The sequence below is a fragment of the Rattus norvegicus genome, chromosome 4, assembly GCF_036323735.1.
Source record: "Rattus norvegicus strain BN/NHsdMcwi chromosome 4, GRCr8, whole genome shotgun sequence".
NCBI lineage: Eukaryota > Metazoa > Chordata > Mammalia > Rodentia > Muridae > Rattus > Rattus norvegicus.
Window position 1 is genome coordinate 154,720,403 of NC_086022.1, and position 18,961 is coordinate 154,739,363.

Sequence of the window (18,961 nt, forward strand, 5' to 3'; positions counted from 1 at the left end):
TCTCCACTGAAGCTCTGAGATCACAGCATCCTCAGTCAACATCTCCACAGCCTTACTGATGACCCTGACTCGGAGGCATCGAACACAACCAGACTGACACAGAAACTATCAGAGGAGAAACGTTTATTTTAAATTTGGTGGTCATTTGTCACATAGCAACAGACCACAGGTACAGCTGCTAAAGGATTAAATACAAGGACAGAAAACAGCCACTGGCCATATTCCTGTGCTATTTTCAGTCTCAGTGAAATCAGATGACACTGAAGGAAAAGAAACCACAGGTGAAAATATGGAAGAATACAATAAATGTAGACAGCTCTTCTCAAGAAGTTTGGCTCTAAAGCTGGGGGTGGTGGTTCCAGCCTGGAATCCCTAAATTTGGATAGAGTAGGTAAGAGGATCAAGAACTCAAGGTCACAGTGAACTTGAGGATAGACAGACTGGGCTTCATGAAACCCTGACTAAAGTAAAATAAAATAAAATAACCAAGCAATAACAAAGTTTGGCTACGGAGCTGAAAGCATCTTAGAACAATAAAATACGGAGTTGTGGAATTTCTCAAGAAGAAAGTTTTTAAGTTAAGAAATGGTAAGAAGGGCTGGAGAGATGGCTCAGAGGTTAAGAGCACTGTCTGCTCTTCCAAAGGCCCTGAGTTCAATTCCCAGCAACCACATGGTGGCTCACAACCATCTATAATGAGATCTGGTTCTCTTCTGGCCTGCAGGCCTGCATGGAGGCAGAAAGCTGTATGATCTATACATAATAAATAAATATTAAAAAAAAAGAAATGGTAAGAAGCTAATAGAGACTTCATTGAGAAGTCTGACAAAGCCTTCTTTCTGCCTTAACTGAAAACTGGCTTTCCAAGCAGGACACCTCTTGTCACAGCCCTTTTTCAGTCTCCCATGCTATACCCAATAATGAGAAATGGTCTCACCAGGCCGTTATTCCTGAGCCCTCATGAAGATCCTTACTGTGCTTCTCATGCTATTCAGCCAACATAGCCTTCTACTCTGCCCTCCTCACTGACTGCTAACAACCATCTCAGGATGCATAGGGACCAACCGGACAGTGGTCACTATGCTCTACACCACCACTCCTGCCCCAGTGCTGCTCGGTTCAACACACACATGAATGGGTCCTTTAACATCAGCTCTTGAAACTCTCCGTCCTCAGTAAGCAACTCTGTTTTCTGGCTTCATCCACTCAATCGCTTGTGAATTCATTTACTTGTACTATTACCCATTCATTCATCAAATATAGTAACCACCTATTATTTGCTCAGCAGAGAACACATGACAGATAGTACTGTCCTAATGAAATATAGGATTTTTTTTCATATGTTCCACAAAGACAGCATGAAAAGATGTAACTGAAATCCAGTATATGACAACCACATTCTTTTATTCATCAGTCAAGTAACCAGATCATTCTATAAAACTGGTATTGTCTGGTGTGATTCAGTGTCTCTGTAGAACCGTAGAACCGTAGTGATAGCTATTTCCCTTGAAACGGTTCAAAACTATCTATTAAGAGAATCTATTCTAAAATAAAGCCAGAGTTCATCATGAGACCAGAAAAATGAAATATTTCTTAATGCAATTTTAAAATGACTAAATAGCATCTAATTGTACAGAATTTTACTGGGAGGAAAAACAAAAACTAGACGTGGTAATGTATGCCTGAAATCCCAGCCCTCTGTAGGTGGAAGCAGAAGGGTTGCCACTTGGTCCAGAGAGTTAGAGTCCTTGACACACACACCAGCACCCACAGGGCAGCTCACAACCATCACAACTCCAGTCCCAAGAGATGAAATGCTCCAGACACCTCAGGCACCATGCACACTTGTAGTGCTCAGAGGGCACAGGCACAAGAGTAGGCAAAATACCCATACACATATAATGGAATAGCGTGGGTTTATTTTTAATTTTTAACAAAGAAAAAGAGAAATAGTGATAACCATTAAGATGGGATGGAAGAAACTGTTCCCTGAGTTCTTGCTGTGACACAGTTACTATATGAATAAAAACAAAAGTCACAGACCTCCTTTGTTCATTTTTAGCTTTTCTAATCAATCCAGGCAAGCAAAAGAACTGAATGATACTTGTCCCTGTCTCACCTACTTCACACCACGACACTGAGTCATCTCCATTACTAGACATCACAGTCAAGCGGAGTTCTCTTATCAAACACACGGCACACTTAACAAGACGGAGTTGGTCGTTTCTCTCCCTCCTGTGGACTATCGGGTCTTTCTGGTCCTCCTCTCATTTGGTGACTCCTCTGTCCATTCCGCTGCAGTTCTCCAGAATATCTTGCAGATTTTGGTAAGATAAGGGCCATAAAGATGGAGCTGTTTGTCGGTGAGCTACTGCACCCCCAATGCCTAAGGAGCACCTAGAATCATTCTCACTACAGGACAAGATGAATATATAAATGAACCAGTCTCCAAAGCTCAGAGGCTAGATCCCTCCTCTATCTAGATAAACTCATTCCCTGATGCTCTCAACATGCCACGATTTTAAATATGAGAATACCTTACTTTTCCTGCATATCTGCCCTGAACTTCCAGAATTCCCCCAAACATGCTTCAACTGCTGTCTCTACCTTCGTTCAAGTTGTTCAAGCAAAAACCTCACTTATTAAGATGCCTGCACCCCAAATTCAATCATTACAACTTATCTAGCCTCAATATATACTCAAAAATCCAAGCACTTCTCAGCAGAATAGTCAGAGCCATTCACATCTGAAACACCATCGCACAATCTCTGTCTACTATGTTTATTTCTATCTCCCACCCTGCCCTAAGGTCCCACAAAGTCAGAGTAGGATGTGGTTCCCTTACTTTACTCAGATTATATCCACTGGTCTACAAGCTTCTTGCTCCTATCACCACGCCTTCCTTCCCTGCTACTGTGTCTTCCCCCACCATGATCAACTGTATCCCTCTGAAACTAGAAGGCAAATCCTTTCTCCTAGAAGCTAATTTTGCCAGGATGTTTAACACGGCACAAGAAAAGAAACTAAAACAACATTTATTAACATCCAATGTGTAATTTATTCATTTACCTATTTTATCATATGCCTCCTCAACTAAAATAAATGTTCCATGAGATTTCAATTTTTATACTAAAGACACTTTATAGTCTCATATATGTCACATATATGTGTGTGTATGTGTGTGTATATGAATTACTTATTTTATGTATACAAATACACTGTAGTTGTCTTCAGAGCCACCAGAAGAGGGATTCAGATCCCATTACAGATGGCTGTAAGCCACCATGTGCTTGTTAGGACTTAAACTTAAGACCTCTGGAAGAGCACTGAACCTTGAACTACTGAACCATCTCTCCAGACCCTGAGATTTCAAATTTTTGTCTGCTTTGTCCCCTACTAAAATTCTAGCACCTAAAACACTTGGCACACAGTACAGTACAGTACATGTTCTGTGTCTGTGTCTGTGTGTGTGTGTAGTAATTATTTTGTATTTGTGTGTGCACCGGTGCATGTGTGCATGTGAGCATGTGGAGGCCAGATGACAACTTGTAGGATTCAGTTTTCTCCTTCTACTCGAGTATTCAACTTGGCAGCAACTGCCTGTACCTACTGAGACATCTCCCAGCCTTCAACATGGGGATCTTAACTGAATGACTAAATAATACTCAAGGAATAAAGTTCAAAAGGTGTTAACAAACAAGCTAATTATGTGTCAAAACTGTTTAACTACATAACTTGTTTAGCCATCCTAAGAGGTTAAATACTATTGCTATCATTCTCATTTTTCAGAAGAACTTAGGCAGAGGTTAAAATTCAGAAATTAAGGCTGGAGGGCTGGGGATTTAACTCAGTGATAGAGTGCTTACCTAGGAAGCGCAAGGCCCTGGGTTCGGTCCCCAGCTCCGAAAAAAAGAACCAAAAAAAAAAAAAAAAAAAAAAAAAGGCTGGAGAAATGGCTCAACAGCTAAGAGCATTTACTCTCTTGGAGAGGGGCGGGTTCTGTCCCCAGCAACCACATCAGGAAATTCACAACAGTCTATGTTGGCTCCAGAGAGCCAATGCCCTCTGGCCCTCTGCATACATGTGGTATACATAAACTCACATATATACATACAGAAAAATGTATCTTTTTACTTTAGTCCCAGCACTTGGGAGGCAAAGGCAGGAGGATCTGAAGTCCAGAGTCAACCTAATCTACAGAACTAGTTCCAGGACAGCCAGTGCTATTCAGAGAAACCTCGTCTTGAAAAGAAAAACACCTAAGGTGAAGCAACAGTATGGCCTACACTGTCCAATGGCACGGCCAGGATTAGACACTCTAGACATGGAAAACCTCAAGCGCCATACAACTCAATTATATTCCACATAATCATGGCCCATCGCTCTCAAAATAGCTGATGTGTCCCCTGCTTTCTCCATCAGTGTCTCTGCTACCTTATGCATAAAACACATTTAACAACTCTCATATCCTTCCTACAGAATACAACAGCAGCTGTTTCTCTGAGAACCTTCACTTTTAAATTTCTAATTTGATGCTGACTTACAGGACTGACATAGTACTACTCTATGACTTTAGCAATGAAGAAAAGCTTCAGTGGACTCAACAAGTATAGTATAGGGAATAAGAGGCAAACACCCTTAATTTTTTAAAAAAGACAATTCTACACTGTAGCTCAGTAAGAGCTAGAACTTACTATGTAGCCCAGGCTAGCTTGAAACTCGAGGCAATCTCAGCCTCCTAAGGGCTGGAATTACAGGTGTGAGCCACCACACTCAGGGAGCAGCAAGACATTTAAGATTTACTTTCTTCTCAGTTCTGAGTATGGAAACGTGAGTGATGTGATGGGTGCAGGAGCCGGAGGAGCCCGGGAGAGGAGTCATCACCCAGAGCGGCTATAACTTGATCTAAACACTTGATCAATTAACTGTCTTTGCCTCCACTTCCTATTAGTCTCTACAAGTATTAAACTACTATATAGTTTTTTATAGTAGATCAGAGTCTGTTCATGAAGTTAACCTGAAAAATAGTGATCTCCAACTACTGAACCTAACCTATGTATTTCTCTCTTGAGTTACAGAAAAGATTCCCCTGGCCACTTCCCCAAATAAATTAGGTAAGTGTTAGGAAAGTCACTGTTTAAATTTGATTTTATAGCAGTTTCTCTTCTTCCATAGGTGAACTATTGAGAGCCATGCCGCTCATTATAGTATAATATATATCCATCAAAGGACCTGTTTTCTCAACAAGAAATAGCTTAAGTCATAAATGATAAGACATGTGACTACTATAAGCTAATAGAAAGCAAGAATCCAAAAAAGTTTAAGTTTATTGTGCTAAAGTGTAAAATGCTGACAGACACTGTTTGTCTTAGTAACAGCTCCCAACAAAGTAAGATACATGCTCCCACAGGGTACCAGAAGAACATTTTTTTTTTCTTTTCTTTTTTTTGGAGCTGGGGACCGAACCCAGGACCTTGCACTTGCTAGGCAAGTGCTCTACCACTGAGCTAAATCCCCAACCCCCAGAAGAACATTTTAAAATCACTTGACTCTGACAAAATTCCTTAGAAATGGAGTTACTTACATAAAGAAGAAAATTCTATTTCATTTTTTTAAGATTGATTTACTTTATTTATATAAGTACACTGTGTCTTCAGGCACATCAGAAGAGGGCATCAGATCCCCATTGCAGATGGTTGTGAGCCACCATGTGATTGCTGAGAATTGAACTCATGACCTCTGGAAGAACAGTCTGTGTTCTTAACCACTGAGCCACCTCTCCAGTCCTCTAATGTTTAGTAAAGACTAAAATAAAGCCAGGTGTGGTGGCACATGCCATTAATCCTAGCACTTGGGAGGCAGAAGCAGTGTGAACCCAGCCTGGTCTGCAGAGCACGTTCCAAGACAGCCAGAGGTACACTGAGAAACCCTGTCTCGAAAAACAAAACAAAAGAAGGAAAAAAAAGACAACAATAAGTACACCTGAAAATAAAAAAATAAATAAATAAATAAAGGCAATCTTCAAGAAAGCCAGGCATGGTAGGTCATGTCTAATCTCAGCACTTGGAAGGCTGAGAGAAAAGAATAACAATAAATTGAAGGCCAGCCTGGGGATAGAATGAGCCCTTACCTTTAAAAAACAAAACAAAACAAAACAAACAAACAAACAAAAAAACCCCGAAAAATAGGGACATCCAGATAACTCAGCAGATAAAAGTGCTTATGGCCCAAGTCTAATAACCAAAGTTTGATCCCTGCCATCCATAGTGGGAGAACCAAGTCCCAAAAGCTTTGACCTTTGACCTCAAGGAGGAAGGGAGTGATCCAGCCTGTGTGTGCGCCCCGCACACAAAATACATTTTTTAAATCCCAAAGTAATCACCTCCAGTGAATAGATGAACACAAAATATATCAAGGTCTATTGAAAAACAAGGTGCACTTTAAACGCTTAAGCAATTTTCATACAATCACCTCCAACAGAACTGTTCACAGTTCATTCAAAGCATTCGGCCACAACCACCTGCAACTATTACTCTGAAATACGCCTGGCAAAGAAACTACCTGAGTCCCGGGCCTTTTCTTAAGGGGTCAACTCAAAAAACTAAAAGTAGTACAAAGAGATACAGCACAAGAGCCGGGATGGGAGGAAAGGGGGGAAGGAGGAGGCAAGAAAAAGAAAAAGCAGATAACACGTTTGAGGAGCTAACAGTAATGAGACACACTCCCTCATGGTTGGTTGCTATAGAATGAAGTTGTCTAAACACCAACATCTTCCTTCTTGTGTGTAAAAACCTCATTCACTCTCGTTCACAATTTACCTACCCCAAGTCAACGTAAAGGGATTCTCTTCCCTCAGCGAATTCTACTCATCTGGCCAAGAAAAGAATCAAAACCCTAAGTGGCAAGCCTAATATCTGCTGCAGTAGCCCCTCCAGCTACCTCCCAGGCAACATCCATGCCTCATTTTCCAACTGAAATACAACCTTTCCTCTTCTATCTCACCAGGTCCAAAATAATAAGATCATCTTAAACATTTTACATCCGATCCACCTCGGCCGCACCCCAACTCCAAGGCTCCCCAATATCCCCACATCATGCCTCCCATCCCCAGCTCTAGAAGCCCCCCACCTCCCACCTCCAGCAGAGATCCCTACGGCCAGCGCCTTCGCTCCCGCCCAATCCGGGAGCTCCGCAGGGCGCGGCTGCCGGTGGGCTCGGGTGCGCTGGGGCGGGGTCCGCCCTCCCGACCTCCCCATCTTCCTCCCCACCCCCAGCCCAAAAAGGAGGGGGAGGGGTCCCAAAGCCTCACCTACGGCTCCGCCCCTCCCCAGGGGCACTCTGCCCTGCCCAGCCAGGGCCGGGAGCGCAGAGCCCGGTCGGAAACGACAAATGCCTCGGCGCCTGCGACCGCCGGGCAGTTCGAGGTTCCGCCTGACGCGAGAGCGGCTGCCGACTCGGCCGCCTTACTCTCCTCAGGGCCGCCGCTGCCGCTGCCGTTGCTGCTTCTGCTTCCCGGACAGCCTGCTGCCGACACTACCACAGCCGCCACCACTGCCGCCGCCGCCACAGCCACAGCACGACCGGCGCCCGCGACGTCACTACGCCCCGCCCCCCGCGCACACCTAGCCCCGCCCCCTGTCGCCCGCGCGGCGCCCTTGCCCCGCCTCTCGCTCTCGCGGGCCGCTGGGCTTTCCCTCTTCCCACTGGGAAGCGCCCCGCGACGCGGCTCAACGGGACCGCGCCGCAGGATCGAGAAGTGCGGCACTTCGAGGCCGCTAAGGTAACTGGGTGCCGAGGCAGAGTTGCGCCACACGTAGCGCCGCCCCTCACATACACACACCCACGGCCGAGTGTCCACGGGGAGCACGGGCCGCGATATGGAGCGAGGAAGGTGCGGACGAGGAGGGGCGGCGTCTGACTCCTCCTGCTTGCCGTAGGACGTGGACTGCTGGAAGCCCCAGGAGTGGAGTGGCCTTTCCCAAACCTGGAGTCGCCCCGCCCCCTCCTTGGCAAGCCCGTTACCCGAACCCTGGGACGGCCGCCACCTTAGGAAATAACTCAGGGCTTGTCATTAGAGCCACGGCTGCCTGGACAACCTTTGTCCAAGAGAAGTTAGCTTGCCACTCACCCTTGGCTTTTGCGCTATGAGGCTGCGGAAGGCAATACTCTTGAGTCATCTGGGCTGTCCAAACGGTCATGGTAAAAGACCCTCGCCTCAGTAGGTGGCTTTTTTGCCAGGATCGTTCCAGGGAGGAAGAGTGTGGGCGGAACCTGATGTCCACTTGCAATGCGTATACTGTGCCAAATGCTTCACCGTGTTACCTTTTTTATTTAGCCCTCACACCAAGCAAGACGAACTATGAAGCAGCTGCTACCTTATTTTAGACAACCCAATTTTCTGGTGCCGAACCTCAACCTTTTCCTTTTGTCAAGAGCAGGCAAAAATACAGAGGTGGGGACAACACAGAGTTAGTTACTAATCTTAAAAATGTTGGGGCTGGGGATTTAGCTCAGTGGTAGAGCGCTTACCTAGGAAGCGCAAGGCCCTGGGTTCGGTCCCCAGCTCCGAAAAAAAGAACAAAAAAAAAAAAATGTAGATAAGCTATCTCTAAGCCGAAAATCCAAGGGTGGTGTGAATTATACTCATCCCCATACTTACAGGGTTTATTAAGCTAATTTAAAGTGCCTTTGAGATGAGAGGAGTTAAGACTCATCGGTTTACTTATCCCTAACCTCCCACCATCATAATTAACCAGCTTACACTCTTCACAATCCTATTAACATTCTCGATCCTTCTGCAGAATTCACAGTCATTCACCAAACAGTATGTTGTCCTTTCCAGATTCTCAAAGTATTCTCTTCCAAAATGCACTTGGATCATCACAGTTCCTTGGGCACGCTGAATGGAATCCCCTTCAGTGCATCTAACATGACAACCAATTGTTAGAGTGTGCAACCGCCAGAGAAGAATCTTCAGATATTTCATTTCTGGAGCTGGGAAGATGGCTTAGTGCATAAGATCATTTGCTCTGCAGGCATAAGTTTGAATCCCCAGCACCCTCATAAACCCAGGCATGGCTTCAAGTATCAAACACCAGCACTAGGGAGGGAAGACAGGTTGATCCCAGGCAAAAGATGAACTTCTGATTCAGTGAAAGACCCTGTCTCAAGGCAACAAGGCAGAGAGCAATAGAGGAAGACACCTGATGTCATACTCTGGCCATTCTTCATGGACCATCTTTCCAGACCCTTCTCTGTATAGTAAGTAAAGAAGAGCTTGCCTTGCTATAGGTGTCTCTGTTGGGGTTTCTGTTTGTCTGTTTGATGCATGCTCCAGGTTGTCCTGGAGTTCATCAGAGTAGCTGGTCCGGTCTCCCAGATTGCAAGCAGGCGACACTACATGTGGCACTCTCCTCAGGATTTGAATGTGCTTGGCCCCTGGCCCCCTTCCTCTTCTCCAGTTTCTCTCCTTTGGAATGAAGGTATCTGTCCTGTGTGTGCCCCACTTTGTATCCTGGAAACATGTGACTCATCTGCTTCTTAGCTTGAGAGAATCTCGCCTCAGGACGGCCCATCTCAAGTATCACCCATATATAATTTAGATAATATACACACAGGACGCTTCTTATCTGAAGTGCTGGGACCAGAAGTGAATCAGTTTTTCAATTTGGGGGTGGAAGTAGATAGAGAGATACACTTGAGGTATCTTGAGGACAGAACTCAACTCGAAGCATAAAGTTAATTTATCTCATATAAACCTTTTTCAGCAAATATATCCTGACAGGCATGCCATGCAATAGTTTTTTTGGTTAGTTGGTTTGATTTGGTTTTGGTTTTTCAAAACAGGATTTCTCTGTGTAGCCGTGGTTTACTTTGTAAACCAGGCTAGCCTCAAACCCAGAGATCAGTCTGACTCACCCTCCCAAGTGCTAGGATTAAAGGCATACACTGCCACCTCTGGCTCATGCAGTAGTTTTAATTTGCGTTTAAAGCAGGGTTTTATAATGTGAAAGTTTCCACCTTTCAGCTTTTGCAACATTCCACGTTTTTTATTAAGGACATTTCACCTCTCTTTATTTTGTTTGTTTTTGTTTGGGGAATTTTTATTAGATGCCCCCCTGCCCAGGTGGGAATCTCACTGTATTACCTAAACTGTTCTTGAACCAGTTTCAAATGATACCCTACAAACCCCGAGCCTCCTAAGTGCTGGAACTGCTTGTGACACCCCATTAACCTGTGTTTAGTTAGATCAGATTGTGAATTTAGGGTTCATGTGGATGTAAATGGTCTCTTGGGATAAATAGGATGCATTTTTAAGTCACAGCAGACATAAATCTGAGTGGTCTGGAGACAAAGTTATGCCGGTCGAGTTAAGTTTTTGAAATTATAATCCTCAAAGAGGTCATCTTCAGTCTGTGGCATGGCAGCACTAACCAACTAATAAAAAAGTCAAGAAGCCTGACTATAATAGCCTATGTCTATAGTTCAAGCACCTGAAGGCTGAAATTTGAGCATGAAGTCAACTTGTACCATGTAATCTCAAAATGAAGTAAAAAGAAGCCGGGAAGTGCCTAAGACATATAAAGGGGGAACGTGGATTTGAGAAAACAGTTTGTAAACCATAGCTCTTCCATATCTAGAAGTCAGTAATACAGACAATCCACATTTAAACTGAGGAGAGAATCTGACTAGCTACTTCTCCAAAGATATCCAGAGAGCCAAAAGAACGTGAGAAGTCACTTGACACATCAGTCAGAATTCATTACAGGCCAGCCAGAGATGGAAAAAAAAAGACAGTCTCGGCACTCAGGCGGCCAAAGTGGCAAGGGTGCCATGAGTTTGAATCCAGCTCAAGCTACAGAGTGAGACTCAGTTTCCAGAGCAGTAGAGGATGTAGCTCGGTGGCGGTGTTTATCCCAAAAATGGGAGGAGAAAGGCCACAGAACAAAATCATGGCCAAATTCACTAAAGCAAGCTGTTTTATTTGTGTACAGGGGCTGCCTTCCCTGCCCCCCAAGGCAGGGTTTAAGAGGTCAGCAATGAATGTGAAGGAAAGGCTTGTTTTCATAGCTCAGCAGTAGAAGGTTCCTAAAACAGGCAGAGCTACGGGAGCAGAACATTATAACAAGTCAGTCCTAACGGCCTCCTGAAACAGACATGGTAGTCACAACAACAGGTCATCAGAACAGGTTGTCGTAGGTGGTCACAGAACCTTTTGAAACAAAAGTAGGATGTTTTTGAAACAAAGGCATGATTGCTATTTCTGGAGCAGGCAGTATAGAACCTGTTAAGGTTACAGGTGGGACATAGCCCAGTCCTCAAGAAACAAGCTTAATCATAAACAGGAGCGAACCTAGTTTGTTTTTCTCTATAAGATGGCTTTTGAACCTAAGTTGGAGGAAGGTGCTTGTTACCAACCTGATAAGCTGAGTTCAGTCCCCAGGACCCACATGGGGAAGGAGAGAGCCAGCTCTTTAAAGTTGTCCTCTGACTTCAAGCGCTTCCTGTGCCATGTGTCCACACATATGCGCAGCATAAATAAGTATAATAAATACTTAAAAGAATCACTGATCCAGCTGGAGAGATGGCTCAGCAGTTTAGAGTGGTGACTGCTCTTCTAGGGGCCCCGGGTTCAATTCCCAGCATCACCATGGTTGTTCACAACCAATGTAACTCCAGTTCCAGAGGATTAGTCCTCACACAGAGACACCTGAGGTGAAACATCAATGCACAGAAAATAAAAATAAATAAATCATTAAAAAAAGAATTACCAATCTTTAAAAGTTAAGTTACATTAGCTACATCAAAGAGCAAGTGCTGTAGAGGGTTAGCTAAAGAAGGCATCTCAAATGGTGAACAGAAATAAAATGGTACTCTCGGCTACTGTGGCTCCTAAGACGGGCAAGATCCGCTCGCTAACCTGGGCAACTTAGACCCTTTCCTAAAATAAAAAGTAAGAATTGGGCTGGAAATTTAGCGAGTGGTAGGATGTTTGCCTCAAATGCACTGGAGCCCAGACTCAATAAGTACCACAAAAAATTATCTTTATCAGTTGTCATTCGTTGGGTTGCTATAAATGCCACAGACTCTCGGATGGCTTAAAAGAACAGAAATTTACTGCTCCACAGCTCTGGGCAGAGGAACTAGCTCAATGGATTGATTAGAACACCTGAAACCCTGGGTTCAGTCCCTAGTTCTTCAAACCTCAGAACAGTTCTGAAGTATTGAGAGCCCTCTGAAACCTGTAGAGGAGCCTTCCTGCCTTTTCCTGGCTTCTGAGGATTCCCTAGAGATTCTTGGCATTCCTTGACTTGCAGTTGCTGATGTCAGCCTCTGCCTCCTTCCTCACTTGCATTCTCCCTCTGGTTGTTGAATGTCTTCTGTGTTTGTTTTGAAAAAGGGTCTGACTGTGTTGCCCAGACCAGCCCTTGAATGCCTATGCTCAAATAATCTTCACACCTCAACCTCCCAAAAAGCAGGACCTACAGATGTGGCCTGCTGCCTGCTGCCTGCTGCCTGCTGCCTGCTGCCTGCTGCCTGCTGCCTGCTGCCTGCTGCCTGCTGCCTGCTGCCTGCTGCCTGGTTTCTTCTCTTTTTATAAATACCTCCTGTGTGAGTCCAGACTCACCCTCTCACCCTGCTCTAGCAACATGCTGTCTTTTTGTGATCTATCCTCTCCCCTGCCCTCTAGTTTTGTTTGCTTGCTTTGTGTTGTAGATGAGCTTTTGTTTTGCTTTGCTTCCATTTTTATTTGAAGCTAGGTCCTTTTTAAAGATTTATTTTTAGTTATGCTATAGTAAAAGGCACTGTATTGCTGGGCTAGATAGTTGGCTCAGTGGTTAGGAGCACTTGTTCTTGTAAAGAACCTGGGTTCTACTCCCATACCCACGTGGAGGCTCACAACCATCTCTAACTCTAGGTCCAGGGGATACAATTCCCTTTTCTGACCTCCAAAGAACATAGGGCACATACATAGTGCACAGGCATATATGTAAAATTATATAATTGTTAATGCAGTGTATTATAATTGAGTTTACTAAGCTTATAAGTGTAATTTTTAGGTGTTGGGGATTTAGCTCAGTGGTAGAGCGCTTGCCTAGGAAGCGCAAGGCCCTGGGTTCGGTCCCCAGCTCCGAAAAAAAGAACCAAAAAAAAAAAAGTGTAATTTTTAGAGTTTTTAAAAATAATTTTAAAAGTTTATTTACTTTTATGTATCTGGGTGTTTTGCATGCAAAAAATATCTGCATATATGTATGCTGTATCTGTGGAGGCCAGAGAGGGTATTACGTCTCCTAGAACTAGATTTGTAGAAGATTGTAAGCCACCATGTAGGTGCTAGGAAATGAACCTTGGACCTCTGGAAGAGCTGTCAACCAAGATTTTCAACTACGGAGCTGTCTCTCCAGCCTCTGATTTAAAAAAAAAAAAAGAAAGAAAGAAAGAAATTAATTAAGCTAACTTTTACTGAGGCTTATATTGTGACACACAAATGCATTTCAACAGCAAAGGAAAGAGAAATTATTCCAAGACTTAAGCTCCTATAACTACCCTAAAACAAATTACTCTTCACGGTTTTGTTTTATTTTTTTCCTGATAAATCTATGCAAGTTTTCAATATTAAAACCTTAATTCGGGGCTGGGGATTTAGCTCAGTGGTAGAGCGCTTACCTAGGAAGCACAAGGCCCTGGGTTCGGTCCCCAGCTCCGAAAAAAAAGAACCAAAAAAAAAAAAAAAAAAAAAAAAAAAACCCTTAATTCGGAGTTGGGGATTTAGCTCAGTGGTAGAGCGCTTGCCTAGCACGCGCAAGGCCCTGGGTTCGATCCTCAGCTCAAAAAAAAAAAAAAAAAAAACCTTAATTCTAGGGGGTGGAGGGATCAAATCTCAAGCCAACAAAATGTCATCAGATCTCCTGGATTACCATTCAAGAATAAAATCCACCATAAGCATTGTTCCTGGAAATAGGGCAAAGTGACTCATTAGGAGCTATGCTCATTACAGAATCAGACTGGTACAGCTGATTGACAGCTTCCTCAATGAAACATTCGATCAACAGTGTGCTTAACAGTCAAACTATCCTAACCACTCCACTTCATAGCAAGTAGATTCTGAGTTCGGAACACTCCGTGTTTGATTCATAGCTAGAACAAGATATTCATCAATTCAGAATGACTATGAGGACGACAGTAAGAAAAGTCAATCAAGTTCGCTCTTTTCTCAATTGCTTAAATCCCAGAGTATTTGCAAATAATGCTAACAAGGTGCCAACTCTTGAAGCCTAGATTTCTAGTCCATTCCGGTTAAATATTTTCAGAATATTGCATAGTTTCATCTGTTCATATATTTTGCCACCTGGTTATCTGAGGAAGTTGGGTAGTCCATTCATTTGATCCTGTAAATGACATGGTAAAGGAAAACCAGGAACAGGTGAAATCAGAGGAGATCACGTATGTCTTCGGATTGTAGAACGTGTAAGTCACAAAATGGAAAAGCCACTGTTCTCCTTTGAACCCATGCTTTTACAGTGGAAATCAGTGCAGTGACTACTAAAAGTGAATGTTAGGGTGATGACTTAGCCTGCTTTGACTTGAGTGGTAAATCCTTTTGTGCTGTTCTTAGCAAGCAGGATGTAATACTCCAGTAGAATATAGTTCCTGAAAAGCCTATAGCCTCCATAGAGTTCTCTCAGTCTAAGTCTCCAGGACTCCTCCTGCCATTCCCACAGGAGGCTCAATTCTTTTTCATTTTTTTTTCTTTTCTTTTTTTCGGAGCTGGGGATACAGGGCCTTGCGCTTGCTAGGCAAGCGCTCTACCACTGAGCTAAATCCCCAACCCCTCTTTTTCATTTTTGAGACATCCCCATGCCCCTAAAAGAAAATTTAGCCAAGGGACCAGGCCTGAGTGGGGACCTGGGGTATAAGATTAGTACATAAACCCACAATGCAACAATATATTGCCTTAAATTGAGATGGTTTGGGGTTTTGTTTTTTGTTGGGGGGGTTGGGGGTTCTCTGTTTTGGTTTGGGTTTGTTGTGAAGAGCAAACACCATGGTGAGGGATGAAGACAATAAGACAACAAAGGTAAGACAGTTACTGAGACAGCAGTACACAAAGAAGCAACCATTTTCTTTTTCCTTTTCTATTTATCTTTTTTGGTTTCTGTAAACAGTGTTTCTCTTTACAGTCTAGGCTGTCCTAGAACTCCTTCTGTAATCCAGGCTGGCTTCAGAGATTTGTCTGCCCCTGCCTCCCCAGTGCTCCCCACCACCACCCCTTTAGCAATCATTTTTATGAGAAGTTAACTGGTGGGGGGGGGGCCTAGATTGCCATTGCAAAACACACCTGTGTGGATTAGAAATTTATTTTTAATAACATTAATAGAGAATGTGTTCTAGAAACTGTAGGTAACTGGGTATAAAGTTCTGAAGACAGTTTAATAGAACAGTCCCAGTTGGGTAACCCTGCCAACCTTCAGTGAGGACGAAAGCCTTGTCTGTGGGGAATTTTGGATGATGTTTGCAGAAATATACTATGTATAAACAGTCAGCATTTTCACAAATACTATAAAGTTTCATATAATGGTTTTCTGCATGAATCTTCGTTTCACTGCAGGAGTGGCTTAGAATACCCAAACAGAAGAGAGCTTGCATTCAAGATACCTAACTCCTTCGTAAAGATAATTCATACAATTCAAAATAATTACACCATCATTAACACCAGGTGTTGGGGTCCTCGTGATCTGTAGTTCTTTCCTCAAGCACAAACCTTGACCCAGATGTGGCCCAGTGACTGCAGGCACGAGACCAAGCCCAAGAGGAATGTTCTCTGGAACAAAACAAAGCCAAGTGGACAGAGAAATACCAAAGGAAGAACTCAGATAAGAGGAAAGGATATTTATTTGCCGGGAAGTGTGGAAGGAAGAATTCAAATAAGGGGTCAAAGATACTGTTTGCTCAAGCTCTGCTTACAATGCTGCTCTGGTAGCCAGGTAAACAATACATAAGCATCAGAAAAATAAAAACTATTCATTCTTGAAATGAACCTAGAGTTTTGTGCCTGTCTATCATTCTCCTTTCTGGGACCCCATGATGCCCACAGCCTCACTGTGGTGCCCCGTTCTTTCTGCAGTACACAGATAATGGCCCTGGGACGCACAAGCCCGGCATCCACATCCAGAGAGCAGCCACCATTTTCTGTGTCTCTTTTTCCCCCTGTGTTTTCTCCTTCATTGTTCTTAACTGCTGCTATTGCAGCTGAGTAAGAAACCTGGTTACAGGTTGGACATGGGGTGTGTGCCCTTGATCTCAGTGCTCAGGAAGTGTACATTTTAATCATTAGACAGAGCACTCTGGCAATCAGAATGTTGAAAGCCTTCAGTCTTCTGGGATGAAGAAAACATTGTGCAGGGGTAGCAAACTGGCTCAGCAGACAAAGACGTTACCACCAAACGTAAGGGCCTGAGCTCTGGCCCCAGGACCCACGTGGTGGTAGAAGAGGAGAACCAACTCCAGGAAGTCGCCCTCTGACCTCCACTTACACAATGCGGCGCGAGAATGTATCAGTTGAGATAGTGTCTATATCACGCTCACTGTCCTGGAACTCACTCTGTAGACCAGGCTGGCCTCAAACTCACAGAGATCCATTTGCCTCTGCCTTCCAAGGGCTGGGATTAAAGACATGCACTGCATGTCTATGTTTTGTTTGGTTTTTTTAATCGATTACAATTTATAGTTAAGTTATGAAAGACCAGCAACAGTCAATCTGGACAATACTTGATTGCACCCAGTCGATGGGATGAGGACAGCAGCACTGAGTTACACAATGAGAGCAACACTTCCTTTTCCACCTCCTCGAAAAATATTGATTAGATAAGGCAAAGGACGGGCAGCTGCTGAACAGTGTTATTAACAATGCAAGCACCACACATAGGTGTGTGATAAACATCATAGGATAAAGGACGGGCAGCTACTGAATGGTGGTATTAACCATGCAAGCACCCAAATGTAATTTTCTATAGTCCTAAGATTGATGATGCACAAGTAGCTTGGTTCTGTTCTTGTTCTCTTTAGAGCTCTAGATTCCAGAAATGTTGAATAAAAAAAAAAAAAAAAAACTATTTCACACTAGGCATAAATAGCTACACTGATGATTACTGTTCACTTTCTCCTTCCATTATTTCACCTCTTCCAGACCCATAAAGTAGGATATAAGCAATGTATGTGCCGGTCTCCACCAAGATGGCTCAGCAGTTGAGAGCACTGGCTACTTTTCCATAGGACACAAGTTCAGTTCCTAGCACTTACCTGGCAGCTCACACGTGTATAACTCCAGTTCTGTAGGCTTTAACACCCTCTTCTGGTTTCTGTGGCTTCCAGGAACAGAAGTAGTGCACAGTCATACATACAAGCAGGATGTGTATGCAAATAAAAATTTTAAATAATAATTAAGAGCATATGCAACTTTTAGAACTCTGCTTAACAAGGTGTCACTAATTTTTCTGGCTTGAAGACCTCCATAACTGACCTAATTAGGTCATTGAAAGAGGTGTGACTTGTTTCTTTCAAAGATTAACATAAGAAAATTCTCATTTTGAACTGACATGATTAGTTCAATCAGTTCCATCCCGTGTCATTCAATTCATTTGCTAGCCCCAAGAATTGAACAGTGTAGCATCAAAGACACCTAATAACAGGTCAAGCATTCCACTCAGGAAGACATTGCTGCAGTAACACCATCTTTCATTTGGGATTGATCCATAGCTGCTGGGTCAAGCTCACTCATCAGAATTTCCAAGGTTTTGTTGGGGATTGGTTTTAATGCTTTTGGTTTAATTGGAAATCTGTGTGTCCAAACGCTAAAGGTCCTTGTCTCTAATTGGTTTTTTTTTGTTGTTGTTGTTGTGTTGTTGTTGTTTGTTTTTTTTGTTTTGTTTTTTTTTGGGGGGGGTCTTTTTTTCGGAGCTGGGGACCGAACCCAGGGCCTTGTGCTTCCTAGGCAAGCGCTCTACCACTGAGCTAAATCCCCAACCCCTCTAATTGTTTTTTTGACAATAAAGATGCCAGTGACCAATGGCTGGGCAAAGGGGGACGGGGCGGGACCTTTAGAGTGGTGTGGGCTAGGACACAGGGGAGGCCGTGCCTGGCGGGAGGGAGACTGATCAGATTTAGAGCTACAGAGGAAAGATCATCCGAAATGTAGGTGAAAGGGAAAGTGGCCTCCGCTGGAAGGGCTGCCCAGAAGCATCTGGGTCACAAAGACCAGGGGACTTCACAGAAGGAAGAGTGCAGCAAAGTTAAAAGTAGATTTAAATGGTGTTGAGCCAGGAGTTCCGGAGGGAAAAAGAGTGCTGTCCATGGGAGGATTAGAACTGGCCAGCCTTTGAGTAGCCAAGGCATTTTAAAAATAAGCTAATACACATGTGTCTTTCGTTCTCAGATCCAAAGAGCTCCTGAGCTCATGGCTGAAAGTACATGAAGTGTAGTGGCCCAAACTCGCCACTACATGGTTCAATCTGTATGACTCACTATTCAACTTTGGGAAATTCAAAATACACAAGAACCAGCAGTCCTAACTCATATGCCTCATACAACATGCTGCTGCTCCACTTGGGGAACTTGCATTAAGAAACTATTCTTTAAAATTCTAGTGTGTTAACTCTTGGTGAGAAGGCTTCATGAAATTATTGCTAGAATATTCTAAAAGAAGCTTTGAACTAAATGGCTCCCACTGTGATCCCTAGCAAGCTTCAACAAGGAACCAATCAATGCTTGTGTGAGGACGGTACCCTGTATCTCCAGAATGCACTGTTTCTTGCAGTGAAGCATGCTACTCCCTGAGCACACAATTTCTCTGCTTGCTTGTTTTGTCACATTGAACATCGCACACCTTTCAATCTGCGGCTAGTGCAAGGCACTCAGTCTCTGCTTTACCACAGACCAATCAGGAGGAACCAAACCTCCAGCT

General features: G+C 43.6%; 2 protein-coding genes across 13 annotated transcripts in view; one reads left to right on the forward strand and one right to left on the reverse strand.

The window, feature by feature from the left end:
- Erc1 (ELKS/RAB6-interacting/CAST family member 1) overlaps positions 1-7,585 on the reverse strand; it is a 292,052-nt gene extending 284,467 nt beyond the window's left edge. For 8 of the 12 annotated variants that reach the window (XM_006237230.4, XM_063285644.1, XM_039107148.2 and 5 more), the window contains exon 1: positions 7,310-7,449. The gene's annotated coding sequence lies outside the window, so the exon portion shown is untranslated. Of the gene's footprint in view, positions 1-7,309 lie in introns of all 12 variants that reach the window. The other 4 variants (NR_172210.1, NM_001394884.1, NM_001394883.1 and 1 more) reach the window with 1 other exon arrangement.
- Positions 7,095-16,039, forward strand: LOC120102377 (uncharacterized). Its single transcript, XM_063287009.1, has 2 exons — positions 7,095-7,780; positions 8,843-16,039. The coding sequence occupies exons 1-2, from the start codon at positions 7,095-7,097 to the stop codon at positions 8,901-8,903; spliced, it is 747 nt and encodes a 248-aa protein (XP_063143079.1). The 3' UTR covers positions 8,904-16,039.
- Positions 16,040-18,961: the final 2,922 nt, after the last annotated feature.